The 18,516-nt window shown below is 56.7% G+C and overlaps 1 protein-coding gene across 1 annotated transcript; it reads right to left on the bottom strand.

The window, feature by feature from the left end:
• Positions 1 to 720: 720 nt before the first annotated feature.
• HIP1R (huntingtin interacting protein 1 related) lies at positions 721 to 18,444 on the bottom strand. Its single transcript, XM_058816560.1, has 32 exons — positions 18,266 to 18,444; positions 13,482 to 13,545; positions 12,934 to 13,076; positions 12,574 to 12,630; positions 12,303 to 12,383; positions 12,138 to 12,214; positions 11,790 to 11,851; positions 10,597 to 10,737; positions 10,099 to 10,156; positions 9,935 to 10,010; positions 9,647 to 9,784; positions 9,515 to 9,573; positions 9,372 to 9,444; positions 8,858 to 9,041; positions 8,669 to 8,757; positions 7,967 to 8,083; positions 7,466 to 7,567; positions 7,020 to 7,214; positions 6,697 to 6,844; positions 6,324 to 6,410; positions 5,928 to 6,035; positions 5,485 to 5,621; positions 4,850 to 4,960; positions 4,672 to 4,730; positions 4,493 to 4,523; positions 4,312 to 4,374; positions 3,751 to 3,851; positions 3,012 to 3,117; positions 2,227 to 2,350; positions 2,031 to 2,092; positions 1,754 to 1,939; positions 721 to 1,663 (listed from the first exon to the last, which is right to left on the bottom strand). The coding sequence occupies exons 1-32, from the start codon at positions 18,356 to 18,358 to the stop codon at positions 1,658 to 1,660; spliced, it is 3,138 nt and encodes a 1,045-aa protein (XP_058672543.1). The 5' UTR covers positions 18,359 to 18,444; the 3' UTR covers positions 721 to 1,657.
• Between the last annotated feature and the right edge of the window lie 72 nt (positions 18,445 to 18,516).

The raw sequence follows: 18,516 nt of genomic DNA, 5'->3' as shown, positions 1-18,516 counted from the left end.
TCACAGAGATGAAAAGCCCTGGGTTTTACGGTGGCTTTTCTGACGTTTGATTGTGATTGGGCCTGAGGGTAACAAGGGATGGGATGTAAATGTTGACTGAACATGACAAGGACCCTCACAAGTCCCCACCTAAACACAAGGCAGCTGTGGTCACCTTGTCATGCTGAGCTCCAAATGCTTCAGTCTTATCACCTACATGATATTATTTATCATATACAGTTGCCTATTATTGCCTCTATTTTATCTATTATATAGATAAAATATAGGGAGATATATATATATAAAATCTAATAAATATATAATAATATATATGCAACATGTATATAGTATGTACTAATAAATATATTATAAATCATATATATAGATTACCTATCATATACCTATAATAACATATTGATATATATAATTTTATATAAAATATAATTCTGTCATATATTACATTTTATATATAGTGCATAACAGTATAGGCACATAAAATACACAAAAATGCATATATATTTTTTATATAAATATTAAAAAATATATTTTATATATATGCAAATGCAGAACCATAGATACATATGGCCACACATACATAGAGAGGACTCTATATATATGTATATATATATATATATATATATATTTAATTTTTTTTTTTTTAATGCACATTTATCTAATTTACTGCCCAGTTTCCTGCAACCAACCCTGTCACGGCCCTGGCCCTGTCATCAGCCCCCTCCCCAACAACAAAGCAACACAAAAGTATTTTAAATATTGCTCCTTTAATAATCTACATCCTGGTAGTTGCTCCAAGGAAGACACAGCTGACAGGATTTTAGTCTGCCCCCGCATCTCTGCACATCAGCAATTCCTTATTGCTGCAGACTTCTCTAGTCCCTGGCTCCCGTAGGCCATGGTTGGATTTAATTCTGCTAATTATCTTAAATATAAAACATAATGCAACTGATCCCTTGACATTGCTGTAGTAATAAAAAATAGAAAAGGAAAAACAAATAAAAACGTTTGTATCCTTATTGCCAGTGTGTGTCAGTAACTGCTTTTCCCTAACAAAAGCCCTGCCCCACGTGCTGGGGAAGGCAAACGTTTCCCTTCCTGCTGAGGGCTGATCCCACGCCAAAATGAACTCAAATATTCCTCAGGCTGGAAAAAGGAGAATTTAAAAAAATGGTTGCAAGAAAAGCCCACCAGTTTCCTACTGTAAAACCAGTTCACAGTTCTTGGAAAGGGTCTGAGCAGTACAGTAGAGCTACATTTACTGAAAACTTCTAGTGCTGATAAAGTCCTTTTAAAAAAAAAAAAAATTAACCCAAACAAACCCCAAATTAAATTAAACAGGGAGAGGAAGAGGAGGAAAAAGAGGAGGAAGAGAAGAAGGAAGAGAAGGAGGAAGAGGAGAAGGCAGCGGAAGAAGAGGAGAAGGGGGAAGAGGAAAAGGAGAAGGAGGAAGAGAAAATGGAGGACAAGAGCACTCAGCGGTGCTGGGGGAGCGCAGCAGCCCCACCACTCTAGAGTTCAGAAAAAGGGAAAACAAAAAATAGAATCTGTTCCTCGGGAGAAGATCCAGTGTGGGATTGTTCCAGGCCGGGCGCCGAGGAAGGCACAGCAGCGCGAAGGCACCGCGGGAGGAGGAGGAGGAGGAGGGTGAGCCCGGGGGCTGCTATGGCTGCAACGAGAAGGGCACAGAGGCCAAGGCAGTGAGAGCCGTGCCAGGGGCACCCCCTGCACCCCCAGCCTGCCCCCAGCCCGGCCTCACCTCGCCCAGGCCGGGTTTCTGGGCTATGGGGGGTTTCTTCAGGATCCCTCGCCGCGGTGCCGGCGCCGGCCGGGCCTCGCCGTCCTCGTCCCCACATCCCCCGGCCAGGCCGTAGTGCTGCTTCCTCAGCTCGCCCAGCCGCACCCGCTCCCCCTCCAGCCGCTTCTCCAGCTCCAGCACCTTCACCTGTGCCCAAAAACCATCCTGGAGCTCTGCTGGGGGCACAGGGACCCCCACAGCAGGGCAGGGCCATGCTGGATCCCCCTCAGGGCCGTACCTGCGTTTCCATCTCCTCCTTCTTCAGCTTGATGAGGGACATGCCCGAGAAGTCCATGGTGTCTGTGGGGACAGCAGGGCCCCCACTCAGTGCACCCCTCACATGCCAAAGCAGAGCTGGACGGACACCTTGGGGTGTTCCCCAGGCCAGAAAGGGATTTGGGGTGGGGTTTTCCACCTTTGCAAAAAACCCTCACCTTTCTCCTCTATCTGCTCTTGCCCTGACTTGGTGGAAGCCACCACGTTTGCTGCCATCTCGTTGACGTTGCGTGAGCACTCCTGGAGCTTGGCCAGGTTCCTGCTGCTCTTCTCAGCCTTCACCTGCAACGAGCACAGGAATGGCTGTGGGTGCCCACAGGGAAGCCCCAGGCAGAGGCAAAGAGCTTTTGGGCATGAAAACCTGGGAGTGGAAAGGATGGATGGAAGGACAGATGGGAAGGTTTATCCTCAGAGATCCCATCATGGCCAGACAAGGTGATCCCTGCAAAGCCCTTCAGCCCCAGGGCACCAAACCAGTGCTGCTCCCACCCAGCCAGGCACTCAGTGAAGACACAGCTCTGGTTTTTTAACTGTGCTCTTCATTTTCAATTCATCTGGTGTAAAAATCCCTATGGATCCCCCTCTCCTCACCTGCATCACTGAAAACTCCACCCCTCACTTCCACCCATACCAACAGGAAAGGTGGCAAGGACCAAAGTCCACCATCCTCAGCTCCAGCTCCTGCAGCTGCTTCTCTGGATTTCTTGTTAGTTATTAACATTTTCTTTACATAACCAGCCTGACAGGAGGAGGACGGGAGGTTTTCCACATCTTCCTTTCCAAGGCAAGCCTCGGGTGGGGGAATATCCACACACAAATCCCAGACTGGAAAACAGCAAGAGCTGCCCTTCTCCCTGCTCTGGGGGACTCAGGATTGGCAGAGAGGAGGGGAACACCTGGGACAGGAGGAGGAGAACCCAGAGGGTCCTGCTGGGACACCCACCTTGGAGGCAGCCACCAGCTGGGCTGTGCTGGCAGCGATCTCGTGGGAGCAGACAATCAGCTCCTCGTACTTGCCCGTGTGCAGGACAACCCTGTCTGCAGACTCCCTGCAGGGGGCAAAGGAGATTGGGTCAGAGCAAGTGCAGATTATTCATCTCCTCTAATACCCTCAGAAATCAGCAGCTGGATCCAGCAGCTTTGTAATTACAGAGTCATGGAATTGTTACAGTTGGAAAAGATCTGTAAGATCTTTGAGTCCAGCTGTTATTAAAGCTCATACACAAAGCAATTATTCAAAGCCATGATCCAGGTGATTTGGACAGAGGCAGGATTTTGTTTTCATGATGGATGAGATTTTTAAAGCTTTGCCCAAGAGATCCCCCCACATTTCCTGCACTGGCACAGGGCAATTTCCAACCACCCCATCCACAACCATCTGAGCAGGAACTGGGACAGGGGGGGTTTGATTTCCCATTTTGCAGACAGGGAGGAACTGCCATCCCTGGCTGGGTGACCGTGTGCTCCAACCCAGGCCAGGATGCTCCGTGAGGAATTAGCAATGAACCAAACTGAGGGTCCATAAAAACAGAGATCTCCACAAGGAGCCAGCAACGAGGCTCCACAAGGAATCTGCAATCCAGCAGTGGGAAATTTGGAATTTTGGAGGCTGGGGTGAGAGGGAAGCACGAGGCAGCCGCGGGTGCAGCCCCTGGAGCTGTGTCCCAGCCTGGGGTACCTACACGAGCTGTGTGGCTCCCCAGCCCACGGCCTTGGAGGCAGAGATCAGCCCTTCGGTCCATCGTGAGTTCTTGGCATAAAACTCCTGAGTTGTTGCTGCCCCCTGTTGATATGAGAATATTAAGGCCTGGATTGACTTGTGTCTAATAAACAACAACATATAAATCTGTATTAAATACCCATATAAAGTGTAATAATGTGTAAATTCATATATAAAGGCATAAATCAAGGGAGCGACAGCATTCCTGTGCTCTCCACGCTGCTCTTACTGACCTGCTTAAATAATTATCAAGAAAAACATCAGAGTCCCAAGCCTACAAATTTGAGCTGAGTTTGGTTTAAAACACACAAATTTGAGCAGTGATCTTTAGATGAACAAGGCTTTGCAAGGGTGGCAGAGATTTGTGAAGAGAGCACAGGGCTGAGCAGCCCATCTCCAGCAACTGGGACTGCCAGGGTGCTGCTAACATGAGAAACCATAAAATCCAGAATGTTTCTGCAATTTAGGGGAAATTCTCCTGTATTTCACCAGCACAAAGAGATGAGTGTGAGGGAGGACTCACCCGGCCACTTTCCACTATCTCCTTCTGTAGGTTTGTAGATGTTGTTACAAGAAGTCTGATAGCCTGGAAGGAAGGAAAACAGGTTTTGGGGTTTGATGTGGGTCTCACAGAGGAGGATTGATGCTGCTGCTGGTGGAAGGTTGCAGTTTTGTGCACCCCAGATGGTTTCTGCAGCACTGACCTTCATTAGATCCGTGCAGGAGTTCAGAATCCTGAAGGGAAGCAAGGGAAAAGTGTTCAGCATCCAGGGAAGCTTTGGCCTCAGAAAATGGGGATTTTTCAAGAGCAGACAGTTTGTTTTGGAGCAGAGCACACCCCAGCAGGGCACAGACCTGTCCCATGTCCCTCCTCCAAACTCACCGCTCGTTCACTTCCAGCTTCACCCCAGAGCTCTCGCTCCTGGCCTGGCTCATCATCTCCTGTTGGGAAACACAAGAGGAAGGGTTGGGTGCCATGGTGGGGTGAGAAAGGTGGAGGAGTGATGGACACTCTGCCCCCACAAGGCCCCAGAATGGCCCATCCTGCAGCTCTGTCTCACCTCTATCCTCCTGACAGCATCCTCAATGGCCTCTGAGGTGGAGGCCATCTCCTTCTCAACCATGTCCCCCAGCTCCTCCTGCTTGATGTCCAGGCTCTTGGGTCTCAGCTCCTGCCAGAGAGGCAGCAGGATGAGGAGGTTTAGGCAGGGAAACAGGAAGGAATATTTATAAGGAATAACTACAAACCAAGATATCCAATTCCTTCCCACCCCCACCAAATAATTAAAGCTGCAGCAGCAGCACTCTGCAGCCTGCACAGTGAAGGCACACATGCCACCAGCCTGCAGCAAACATGGGACCTCAGAGGCAGGAAATGCTCCAAATCAAGCTGACAAAACTCCATCATAGGAGCAGTTTCTGCTCCAGAGGGCCCTGGAGAGCTAAAAGTGGTGTAAAAGAAAATATAAGAGGGGCTTCACCAGGAGAGATATCTGAAGTTTCCTTCCACAGGAGTTACTGGGCTGAAAGACTTCAGCTGATCTGAGGCTGACCAGCTCTGTGCACCACCAGGAAGGGTCCCAGTGATGGCTCAAGGAAATCACCAGATTTGGGGACAAACCCCCCAAAGCGTTCCCAGGGACCCACCCCGCCAGCCCCAGGTGGGAAGGTGGCAGTGCTGGGCTCCATGTCCTACCTGTGCCAGCTGCAGGACCCCTCGCAGTGCCCCCTGCACGTGGCCCAGCTGGGCACTGCCCAGCCTCTGCCTGTCCTTCAGCTGCTCCAGGTACTCCAGGCTGCTCTGCCCGCACTCGCGGCACGTCTCCGTCAGCCCTGCCGGGAGCACAGCCTGCCCAAGGGCTCCCTTCATCCCAGCCCTGCCCACCCTCACCCTCCTCCTCCCCTCAGCCACAGCTGAGCACCAGCAGCATCCCACAAATGCCTTCTAGGAGATCACAAATGAATTTCCAGGAGCAGAGTGGCCCAGGGAGGGGCAGTAGAGGGCAGGGAATGTCGGGAGGGGGAGCATGGGGAATGTGCTGTGTTTAGGAAAATCTGTCCCTGGCAGAGGGGGCTGCGGCATGGCCTCCCTAAGGAAAAGGCCCATAGAAATAATCCCCCCAGCACCCCTGCACTCACGGTCAGCGTGGTCCGTGGGGGCCAGGTGAGCTGTGGCGCTGCCGTTGACAATGGTGTCACCTGCCAGGTGTGCAAAGAGGGCCAGAGCCCCCACCAGCCCCGCAGCATCTGCACGGACAGCACAGCCTCAGGAGCTGCCAGCCCCTGCCAGCTCCTGGGGGCTGCACCTCATCCCTGAAGGCACTCAAGGATCAGGGCAAGGCTCAGAGATGTTGGGATTGACCCCTCCAACACACGGGAACCCCCAGCCCCGCCCGTGTCCCTCTGTCCCCAGGGCATTGCTGCTTGGCCATAGCCCCAGAGCTGCTGGGGCTGCTGGGTGCAAGGGAACAGGAGCAAGCTGGGAGCAATGCTGGGAGCAAGCTGGGAGCAGTGGCAGTCCCCAGCCCCAGGTACCTGCCATGGAGGCCACGTACTGCGCGTGCCCCTTCTCCAGGGCATCCGTGGACTCCAGCGCCGCCTGCGCCCGGCTCAGCAGGTAATCTGCAGGGAAGTGCATTGCACGGCCTCAGCACATGCTGGGTGCCTGCACCAGGGCTGGCTGCACAGGGCACCACTGAGCGGAGGTGTATCCCTGGCTGGGGAACAGCACTGAAATCTGAGCAAAATAGTGCTGAACATGAGAGCTAAAAATTCATCCTGGGAATGCTGACCCCAACCACCTCAGGCATGATGGAAAGAAAGCCATGGGAGAGCTGAGATGTAACATTATCTGTCCAGGAGGGAGAAGGCAGAGCGTGTTTCAATCCCCTGCATGAGCAGGACATACCTGGGGAGCTGGTGCAGCGGAGGTGCAGGGGGTCATCCAGCTTGGCCAAGGCATCACTGAGGATGGCCTGGGCTTCTCTCACTGTCTCCTGCAGGATCCCAAACTGCTCATCCAGCAGCTTCTGCTGCAGGCTCTGCTCCTGGTTGCTCTGTGAAGCAGCAGGAACAGGTGAGTGGCAGAGCATCCCCAACAGCAGCATTTCCCTCTGGAGCCGCTCTCCAGGATCAGACCCAACCATCCCATGACTGCTGCATCAGCTGGCACCCCCAAACATCTCACCCCAGTGAGCAGAGGGACAGTGGGCCCTTCACAGAGCTCTGTACCTTCTCCAGGAGCCTGCCCTGGAGCTCTCGGATCTCCCTGGTGGCCCTGTCAGCCTCCTGGCTCAGCTGCAGCTCCTTCTCCTGCACGAGGCCCCGTGTGGACAGCAGCTCACACTCCTTCTCGCTCACCGACCGCCTCAGCACCTCCTTCTCAGCGTGCAGAGCATCCAGCTGGGCACTGAGCTCCACACCTGCCTGCCATGGGGGCCAGGACACCCTGTCACACCCTGTCACTGCCCTGTCACACCCTGTCACTGCTGGCAGCCCAACAGAACCAGGGGAGCTCGGGACATGCCCAGCTCGTGACACTGATGGGCTGGGCCCACTCTCAGCCCCGTGACAGCTCCCTGGGCTGCTGCTGCAGCTCAGGCTCAGCAGTGGTGGCAGGTGCAGCCCTGTGACAGGGTTTGAGGGGCCCTGGGCCCGTGCTGCCCCCAGCCCTGTACCTGCTTGGCGTGGCTGAGCGAGCGCTGCGCCTGCTCCAGCTCGTCCCGACGGGCGTCCAGCTCCTGCCTCAGCTGCTCCATCTGCACGCTCTGGTCCTCCAGCTGTGCCCACACAGTGCCCAGGCTCAGCCCTGCCCCCCTGGGCACCAGCACCAGCCAGGGTGCAGGGAATGAACCCAGCCCTGCTTTGCAGGGAGGGGGTTTGGGGGTGTCTCCTGGAAGGGCTCCTTTCCTTTTCCCATGCCAGAATTTTGGGAGCAGTCCCTATCTTGACCCCCAGAGAAGGAAAGCACTCAAACCCATCAATTTGCATTGTGGCATTTTCTTGGGGGAAGAAAAGGCAGATTTGGGCAAGAGGGGCTCAGTCATATATTGACACCTTCCTGAGGAGCCAGGACAACTCCTCCTGGAACAAGGGCCCAACAGCAACAACCTCCCCTTTCCCCTGCTCCCAAACTGCATTTCCAGCTGGGGAGGGCTCAGTGCTGATCCAGAGCTCACCTTCATCTCAGCCTCTCGCTTGACCTGCTCCACCTGAAATGCCAGCTGCTCCTTGACACGTGCCACCTCCTCCTGGCTCTGCTGTGTCACTGTCAGCTGCTTGGCAGTGTCAGCGTTCTGTGGGGGGACACGGGGCTCACCTGGTGTTCCAAGGGGGACCCTCACTGTCCCCACACTCATTGCAACCCAATTCTAGCTCAGAGATAAATCCAAGATGCCTTTCTCACAGCATCCAAAATGGACATGGATTCAAGGAGTGCCCCTGCTTGGTGCTCAGAGGGTGATGGGGCCAATACAGGGGGACCGGGCAGGCACAAGTGACACCAGTGGTGGCAGAAGGACCAAGGGACAAAAGCGAGACCAAAACACCCAAAGCAAAAGTGAAACAGGTGAGTGGCACAAGTGAGACACAGCATCCCCATCACCAGCACATCCCTTGAGAGCCCCTTTCCAGAACTGGAGCCAAGCATGCCACGACTGCTGGTGCAAGTGATATCCCATCAGCTACACTGAAACCAGCAGAAACAGACCAAACAACAGCAAAACACCCCAAAGAACAACAACAAAAACACCCAACAGGAGGGATGGAAGAGGGAAAGGGCAGTCAGCTCTGCCCTGGATACCCCAGCCCCTAAAGGGAGGGATTTAACTCGGGAATACTGCCCTCAGTGCCAGTCCCCGCCTGCAGGGCAGCAGCCTCACCTTCCTCAGGAGCTCGGCGTGGGTGTTGATGAGCTCGCTGTGCTTCTCCTTCAGCTTCGTGTAGCGGATCTCGGTGGCGTTGGCTTTCTCTGCAGGGGTCAGAGACCCTCAGTGACCACAGCCAGGGCAGCCCACGGCCCTGGGCACCACAGGGCACCCCTGGGCACCACAGGGCACCCCAGCACCTACTCTCGGCCTCGGCGCAGAGTCTCTGGGACCGGTCACTGTCCTGCTTGGCCCTCTGCAGCCTCTCCAGCTCGTCCCTCAGCTGCTCGTTGTCCACCAGGGCCTTCTGTTTCTGCTTGCGCTGCTCCTCCACCTCTCCCTCCAGGCTGTTCACCTGGGCCTTCAGCTGGGTGATGTAGCGCTGTGCCTGCAGGGATCATCGGGCACTGGGGCACGGCCCTGCCCTCCCCAACACCCCCAGACAGGTGCAATCCCACTGCAATGTGGGCAAAACAGCCACGGGATGCACAGGAAAGCTCTGCCCTGTACCCCTGCACCTCTGTCCCTGTTGATAACATCAGGACAGCAAAGGACAGGTATCACATGCCCCCACCCCATCAGGAATCACATCCTGGCACTGGGGAGAGGTCCCAAAACACAACCCTGGATGCCAGGACCCCACTCCTGCTGCATCCCTTCAGCATTTCCAGAGCACGGCACCGCACCCCACCCCAGCTGCTCCCCAGCCAGGCTTTACCTCCAGTTTAATCTTCTCCATCTCTGCACGGAGCGTTTCCACCTCCTTCTTCAAGCTCTCAATCTGTGCATCCCTGGGGACAAGGGCAGGTTGGTGCCACGTGGCAGAGGCCCCTCACCCCTGCTGGCCCCCCCATCCCATACCTGTCATCCCAAACGCCGTTGGGCGGCCCGAAGGTTTGCTCAAACAGATCCGAGGTGATCTGGGGAGGACAGAGGGTGTTGAACTGAGCCAGGACACGGGAGCCTGTCCCCATCCCAGCCCCAGGCCCCCACCTGTGGCTCTGTGGTGGAAGTTGTGCTGATCTCAATGAGGTTCTCTGGCTCCTCATCCTCGGGGGCCTCCTCGGGGATGACGACGACCGGCTTCACGTGCTCGGCCAGCGCCGACGCCCGCAGGAAGTTTGGGGGGCTCTGGAGGGACAAGAAGCTGTTGCAGCCTTGCAGGGGGGGGTTCAGGAGCTGCAGCAGGCTGAGTGCCAGGGGAAGGGAGGGAGCCAGCCCTGTGCTGCTGACAGGGCCAGAGGCAGTGTCCCCAGAGCACCACACCAACTCCTGCCCTACCTCAGGCAGCCGCGGGATCTGGATGAGGCGCTTGAAGTACAGCATGTCAGATGCCCTCTTAAAGAAGTTTTTAAGGCTGGAGAGGAAGGAAAGACAAAAGGGAGATGAGAGGGGGGCTTGGAAGGAGAGAGGGGACCCCACTGCCCCACGTGGGCCCCGGTTACCTGCGGAACTGCTCGTGGAAGCGGTCTCGGTGGCCCTGCAGGGTGTCAGCCGGCAGACCTGGGTGAGGAGGGACAGCTGTGACTGATCTGGGGCTGCCCATGTGTTCACATGCACCCAGACCCCTCCTCTGCAAAGGCCAGCAGGGTAAAAGCCAGGAGGGAGTGGGATGTGAGGGTCAGGATGGGAGTGGGGTGTTCCCATCCCTGGCACAGGGAGATGTGGATGGGGGAACTCCAAAATACCCACACGAGGCTGCTGGCACTGTGCTGCCCATGCAGGGAGCTGGCAGGCCAGAGGACGTGGGTTTGAGTTAAACAAGAACAAGTCCTTCATTATAATTCCTTTATCTGGAATGTCAGTGTGGGATGGAGCAGCCCCTAGAGCCCAGTTCATACAGGGACATGGTGATGGATGCCTCAATCCACACCAGCCTCATCCCCAGACCCAGAAGCCCACCCTGGGAAAACACCAGCACTGAGCACATCCCCGGGACTCACAGGAGTGCAGTTTGAACATCAGCTTGACAGAGTAGTGGTAGAGGTGGCTGCAGTCCTGGATGACCTGGATGAGGGGGGCCAGGCGGCACTGCACCGCCGACATCTGCGACACGGCCATGGAGGTGTTGAGCTGCCTGAAAACTGAGGGGAGCCGTGTTTGCAGAGCTGCCCGTGCCCTGCCAGCTGTTTGATCATTAACCATGGCGGATGTGGGGCAGGGGAAACACCAGGGCTGCTCCCGAGCTGAGAACAGCCCTGCTCAGAGCAGCACAAACACCCAGAGGGACCACGCTGGCACAGGGAAGGGGTGCTCAGCTCTGCCCTGGATACCCCAGCCCCAAAAAGGAGGGATTTAACCCCAGGACGCTGCCCTAAAGCTGCTGCTGCATGACACAGCTGGGGAAGTGAGAGGTTTGGCTCCATTCTGTTTAATCATGCAGGGATCTGGGAGAGGATGCCAGGGCAGGGGACGAGCCCGGCGGCACCGCAGCCTCGCCTGCCCCTGCTCGGAAACAGATCCCTTCCCTTGGCAGGGATCCAGGCAGCACATCCACCCTGGCTTCTTCCCTGCTCAGCTTTAAAGTATTTATGAATATAAATTCTCTGTAGAACTGGGTCAGGAGGAGAAGCAGGAGCCTGTTGGGAGCTCGGCCTCTCCTGCTGTGCCGTTTTCCAGGGCAGCTCCGTGTTCCTGACTCCCGGCAGAGGAAGAATATGCCACCTCTCTAAGCCATCTGAAAATTCCTGAGGAGGTGAGAGACATGAGCAGGGCCTCCAGCCCTCCCCAGAGGCATTTCAATGAGGGGAAATGAGTCTTTAAAAAGAAGTACAGCCCCGTCCTCTGCTTCAGAGGGACAGAAGGGATTTGTGTAATGGATATGATTAATGTGGTTGTACAAAAAAGAAATAAAAATGTATTTCAGAGCAGCTCTGCTCTGAAAACAACACTCTGCCTTGCTCAGGTGGGTTCAAAGCAGCCACATGCTCTAAATATTTTCCTACAATTGCCTCTACAGAGCTTCAACGGGAGAATCCAGCTGGGAAACCACCTCAGAAATCTCACGGGAAAAGGAGGAGGAGGGACCTGAGCCTCCAACCCCGGCCTCCCGGAACTCCATTCCCGACCAAAGAGCGAAACCATTGCTCAAGAGCCCCGGGGCGAGGGGAGGGACCTGCCCCTGCCGCCTCCTCACCTGACTCCGACAGCTTCAGCTCACAGTCCAGGTAATCAAACAGCTCTACCGTCAGCTGGAAGCTGCCAAAACAAACCAAAACTCCATCACTTGACAGCAGAGACATCTTTGCTCCAGCTGCTCGTGTTCATTCAGAGTCCCCATGATGGCAAAAGGTCTGACTAACAAGAATTTGGGGCTTTTTCTCCCTGCATTTACACCCCACAGTGCTCTGTGGGTGCAGGAGGGATCGGGCACCATCCAAACAATTCACAAAATCCTGGTGACTGTCCCATCCTGGGGTGGGTTTGTCAGCAGGACACTGCCAGCTGAGGGTCATGGAGCTGGTGACCCCACCAGGACACTCACATGTTGTTCACATCTGTCCCTGCTGTCTTTTCCAGCACCTCATCTGACACTTCGAGGCCCGGGGGGAACTCGGGATGCTTTGTAAAAGGAAGCAAAAAGCCATCAGTTGCTGCTGGCGTGGCACATGCCCTCGTTCCAGGGCTGTGGAGGTGGCAGAGGTCTCACCTTGACGTGGAAGGAGATCTTGGTGAGCAGGAGCCGTGTGTAGATGCTCACCAGCTGCCCGTACCTGTCGTGCAAATGGCCCTGCAGAGACACGAGGGGGAATCCAGAGTGAGGAAACCAGACCCAGCAGATCCCACAGAGCCAGGGGCTCCACCACGCACACAACCATCACCCAAAGGGACAGCAGGCTGTTTCAGGCAGTGCTTCACCCTCTCTGTGCCCACCATGCCCCTTGGTAACCATCTCCAAAGCTGCACTCTGCCCCACTCACCCACAGGTCTCCCGTCTCTCGGATGTTGCTGCGGTACCTCTGGCAGTCCTGGAGAACCTGGGGACACAAAAGGGAAGGATGTGGCACAGTGGGGCTGGCTGTCTGCCCTGATGCTGAGGAACAGGAGGGATCCAGCCCCTTACAGCACTCCAGCTCTGGGAGAAGTTCCAGCCTTCCCTCAGCACTCACAGGTCAGGGATTTACATGGGGAAGTTTCAAAGATGTGAGACAACAGAGTGCCTGGGAAAGGTGGCTGGGATGGGGAAGGGATCCCACTCCCTGTGCAGAGGGATGTTGGCAAGAGCCAGAAATTCCCTGCTGGAAGAGGACCAGGAGGGAGGGGGAAGAAGGGACACTCACGTTGGGGTGGCCGTCACGCAGGACCTTGTGCAGGACGTGGCAGAACTTCCAGCTGAGGATGGCACTGCTGGGCAGGGGCAGCCCGATGGCGTAGGACCAGAAGGTGAAGGCTCCCTTCTCGTGGTGGGTGCCCAGGATGATCCCTTCCAGGGCAGTCAAGGCCAACTGGACACACACAGAGCAGGGCACAGGCTGGGCTGGGGCTGTTCCTGTTCCACTCTCATTGAAAAGGGGACACTGGGGGCCCCGTGAGCACAGGGATCACTGGCACAATGCTGCACCCCCAAATAAAACCCCCAATTGTCATTTCTGGGCACACCTCCCCCTGCTGAGGGCACACTGGGGCCCTCTGCATTTTACTGCCAAATAAATGCAATTTTATTGCACTGCTCATTTGCCTTTCCACTGATGGATGAACCCAGGTGATGCCAGCACCCAGCTGAGCCCTGCATGGGTCTTTGTCTCCCAAATCCCCTCCAGCATCAGGGGGTGACACCCCCAGAGCCCCAACTCCTCTGTGCTGTCCTGGGAGCCAAGGGGAAGGATACGGCGGGCATGCTTCTCCTTCACTGGGGCTTCCTGGGTGTTTATGGCTTTGCTGATGCTGATGGCCTGCAGGAGGAGGGGAGAGAGGCTGTCAGACATGGTGAGACCCCCATGGCTACCCCGACACCCCAAAGTGCAGTGCTGCTGCTCTTGGGGAATACCCTGAATTTTAGAACACATTTTTCACCTCAAAGTCATTTGTAACACATCAAAATAAGCCTTTTTATCCACAGACAAACATCCATTAGAGCCCCCATCCCCAGCAGGATCTGACCACTGCTGCTGCTGCTCCCGGCTGTCCCTGTCCCAGGAAACCAATTTTTGCATTTTTGCAGCCTGAACTCAGCGCCGTGCCCGGGGAACATTAAAGCACAATAGTGAGATGCCAAATTCCAGGGTTGTTTGTGTAATCACAAGGAGCCTTTGAACCACGGGGGAGTGGTTTGGGTTCTGCTGAGGATGTTGCTGCGTGCAAACAGCACGTGGGGAAAAGCAGCCCCCAAGCAAGGAGGGAGCGGCAGCCTCAATGCCCATCTTGATGGAGCAAAAATCCAGAGCAATGTGATTATCACAAGAGGATTATCTATATTTTGATGTGTTTGATCACAGCAGACTTTAAATTAGGAATTTATTCCAAAAGATGACCCCAGAGCGGGGTCGGTCGCATCTCCCACGTGTTGATGGGCTGCAAATCCAAGTTGCTGTGTTTGATGAGGATCTTCCTCCTCCTCCTCAGACTCAACTGAGCTGCTTCACCCTCTCAGGAGTGCTTAAGCTGTGTCTGTGTCCATGGGCCCTCTGTCTCCAGCAGAGGAAAAAGGTCCCAGCTGGGAAGGCAGGAAGCCACCCCGCTGCCAGCACTTGTGCAGGAAGAGGAACTCGGTCCCTCCCTGCAGCTCCACAGCCCTAAAGCCTCATAAAAATCCCATCTACCTGGCCAGAAAAGCACCTGTTTCCACGTGGCTGCTTGTCCAGGGACACCTCTGAAAGGAGGCACCTTCCTGTAGGAGGAGGAACCTGACCCCGAGTTCTCGAGTGCTCCTGACTTATGCAGGAGGAACCCGACACCAAAGGGGCAATGTCAGAGGTGTCCATGCAGCAAAACCACCCCAAAAGAGTCCAGAACAGCTGCCCAGGAACTGACCATGACAGCAGCAAAACTGAATCATCCCAAAGAACCCAGCTGCTGGGGAGAGGGGCTGGGGAGAGGGGCTGGCTTTGCCTTTGTGCACAGGAGAGTCCCGGGGTTACCCCGCCATGTGGGGCCGTAAAGCAGCACTGGAGTTAAGCCGGTGACTTGCTGTAATCCTCTTATCCCCAAAGGTTAACGAGCCTCGAGTGCCCAGGAACAGGCACTTGCAGCACAGCTGCCTCTCCCAAAGTGCCCTCACAGCCACCCAAAAGCCTGGAGCTGGCATAGGCTGTGCCCTCGATGGCAGCTTGGCCAGAGAGATGTGCCACAGGTCCTCAGGGATGCCAGCACCTCCCAGGGGATGCTGACAGAAAGGATGGCTTATCCTAGACCAGGATTTGGAAATCCTTCCTGCATCTTTCCTGAGGTGTTTTGCACAGAGGGAGCAGGGCAGACACGTCTCCCAAACTGGGAGTTTTGCTGCCTGACCTAAGACAGGCCTGTCCCAGCCCATCACACTCATCCCAACCCATCCATGGAACCTGAGCCCCACAGGGGTTGGAGGAGGCACAGCCAGAAGGGTCAAAGTGTGAGATGTGCAGATCCTCAGGACTATCCCCAAAGACGGGACCTCAGCTGCTGAGTGAGCTGGGACCCTGTTGGACTGCCCCAAAACAGAGCTGTAATTCCCACTGGCAGTAGTGGTTCTATTGCAATTATTGCCCTTGGTCTCACTGATAGCCTGACCAGCCCAAATTCAGCCCAGGAGCAGCTGGAGAGGTTGGTTTCATCCTTGGGGATTCAGTGCAGAGGTTTCACCCAGCCATTTCATGTCCAGCACAAGGACTGGCCCATGCAGGAGCAGCCCCAGCCCACTCACAGCACCACCACAAGATGCTGGGTGCAGCATGGTCCCAAATAAACCAGGGTGGCACCAAATCAATGCCAGTCCCTCAGGGCTGCCAGCCCACGTGTGCTTTCACTGCCTCTAAGCATCAACCGGGCCAGGAGATCCAGGAAAACGGGATGGTGGCACCAGGGAAGGGCATGGGGCAATGCTGCAGCCTGGCACACTGTGCTGGCAGGATGCTCCTGCTGGCTGGCTGCCAAAGCCAGGCTGGGGAGGAGGGCTCCAAAATGGGGAGATTCACCCTTGACCCAACCTCTTGGGACACCACTGGCACGTCCGGGGACGGGCAGGTCCTGGCTGCCACTGCAGGTGCACGACCAGCCTGGCCAAAGCTTTGATGCAACCTGTGGGCTGCTCCCATCCCTGGCAGGCACCAGGGTGAGAGGCCAACCCCAAAACCTGCCTGGCCCTGGGCTGTGGGATCCCACAGGGCTGCTTTGCTCACAGCCTGCACGTTCCAGGGCGGTGACAAAGCCGGGATCAAAGCGCCCAAATGAAGGAGCACAGTTTAACACAGTTTAACATCCACCCTTTCATTCCTGGCTGGATTTAATTAGGGCTGATGCTCCTGCCCACAGCTCCCTGGAGCAGGTGGATGCTGGGTCCCAGCACGATGCCACAGCAGGAGAGATTATCTGGCAGCTGGAAACCTCCCCTGGCCAGGCAGCACAGGAGCTGTCAGAACAGCTGAGCTATGAACTCCAGAGCTCCCTTCCTAACACTGCTCCTTCCTAAATTACACCAGGAAAACACCACTTGGCACTCACACACAATGCAATCCTGCAGGTTCCAGAGCTCGTTGGATTTTTAACCTTTTTGTTCAAAAAAAGCAAAAACTGGCAGCAGAAAAGGACAAGTTTTCCTCCTGCCAGGCTGCCGAGCAAGCGCCTGCTGTGGGATGGTGATTTCCTACTTCCCACGCACGGCTTCTCCGAGGGAGACATCTACATCACCCTGACACAAGACATGGAAAAGCATTTCCAGGGAAAGCAGGTGACCTTCATGTCACCCACAAGGACCTGGGATCACAGCAGGGTCAGCAACTCCTGTCTGTAACCACAGACATCACCCGAGCCCTCACAGGGGAAAAGGGGACGGGGCTCTGCATTCTGGTACAGCATCCTCAGGCAGCACAGGGGATGTGCCAGCAGCACCCCTGTGACACAGAGATGAGATGGGGATGTGCCAGCCACACCGCTGTGACACAGAGATGAGGAGGGGCCGTGCCACCAGTACCCGGTGCCACAGAGGCGACTGGCAGCCGGCTGGGCAGCTGCTATAATTAGAGGTAGAAGGCAGATCAATATCCACGTTCTGACACTGAACAGTTCTGCTCCCACTGAAGCACCACTACAGGAAACCACACCAGAATAAAGATCTTTTAGGACAGTTTTTAGCAGTTGCTGGAAAAGAAGTCAGATCTGGGCAGTGAATGTGACCATCAGCCAGCGAGCAACCACCTCTCTGCCCTGTCCATGTCTCTGCTCACAGCATCCCTGTGGCTGTGGGGATTTCCCGAGCACAAGTGCCAGTGAAAAGCCCGAGATGCCCGGGAAGGGCAGGGGCAGGAGGGCACGGGCAGCCCCCGGAGCAGGGGCAGCGCTGCCCAGCGGGACGAGGGAAGGAGACGCGTCCGGAGGGAACCGGAATTGCCGCTTTTCCCGTGTGCTCCCCAAACCCAGCAAGCTCCGTTTCCTACCCAGCACCGTGACCCTGCGAGGCCTGAAATTCCCACCTGCCTTCGCTGGCGCTCTCCGGGGCCAAACCAGCCCAGGGGCCGAGGAAGGAACTGCAAAGCAAAGGGGCAAAGGGGAAAACACCTGCGATGAAAGCACAGCCTGCAAAAGCAGAGGGGTCAGAGGAGGCATGCGGGAGGGCACTGTTACTTCTACTGGGGCAGCAGCGAGCCCGTCACTGTCCATCCCTGCCCACGCTGTCTGGGTACTTCATTTCCCACCAGCCCCATGCCAGCCCAACCAGTGCCCACCCCGTGGGGGCCACAGGAGTACGGACACGATGGGCACAAACGCCCCTGGGCTTTGTTTCCATTCTGCCGCCCTCCGTGGGTCCAAACACCCCGATCCCCGCAGGGTGACCCGGAGCCGCGGGGCAGGGGTGAATCCAGCCCCGGTGCCGGTGGGGCCGGGGCTCGGCAGGGATGGGGTGCGGAGATGCCCATTCCCGGGGTACGGGGCCGCCACGGAGCCCCGGGCTCGGCCGCGCTCCCGCCATCACCGCAAAACTTTCCCGGTGTGCTGCCGGCCGTGTTTACCTGCGATAAGGCCCGGGAGGAGCGGGGGGGCGGCGCGGGGCCCGGCTGCCCGCGGGGGCGGCGGCGCACGGCGGGGCCGCGGCCGCCGGGACGGGCGCGGGGGCGGCGGACGGGCGGGTGCCCACGCGGGACCGTCCCGCGGCCGCGCCGGGAGGAAGCGGCGGCGCAGGTGGGGGCGGGGGAACGCGCGGCGCCGGCACCGGGCACGGACGGGCGGGCACGGGGACGGGCACAGGGACGGCGGCCGCGCTGCCACACCGGGGCTTCCCCGGAGCCCGGCGGGGACCCGCGCCCCCCATCCCGTCTCATTCCATCGCTCGAGAAGCCCCCGAGCCCAGCCCGCCCCGAGGCGATTCCCCGCGGAAAGGGCCGGCCCACCCCATCTCCGAGCCGGCAGCAGAACCGGGACTAAACCCGGGACCGTAACCGCGGCCGGTCCCGCGGCCCCACCGCCCCCTCCCGCCGTCCTTGCCTGGCTCTTGTCGAACTGCTCTCGCTCCGCCTCCAGGCTGTGCCCGCCGCGGCGGCTCAGCACCCGCGCCGGCACGCTCTTGATGCTGTTCATGGTGGGCCGCGCTGGGAGCTCCGCGCTCCGGTATCCGCGCTCCGGTATCCGCGCTCCGGGGCAGGAGCGACCGGCGCCGCCCCCCCCGCCCCTCCCGGCCGCGCACTGCGCCGCGCGCCACCGCCCCTGGCGGCCGCAGCCGGAACTGCAGCGAGCGG

Source organism: Ammospiza caudacuta, chromosome 18 (assembly GCF_027887145.1).
Source record: "Ammospiza caudacuta isolate bAmmCau1 chromosome 18, bAmmCau1.pri, whole genome shotgun sequence".
NCBI classification, from domain to species: Eukaryota; Metazoa; Chordata; class Aves; order Passeriformes; family Passerellidae; genus Ammospiza; species Ammospiza caudacuta.
The sequence above is the reverse complement of the archived record's forward strand: the minus strand, read 5'-3'. Positions and strand labels throughout refer to the sequence as shown.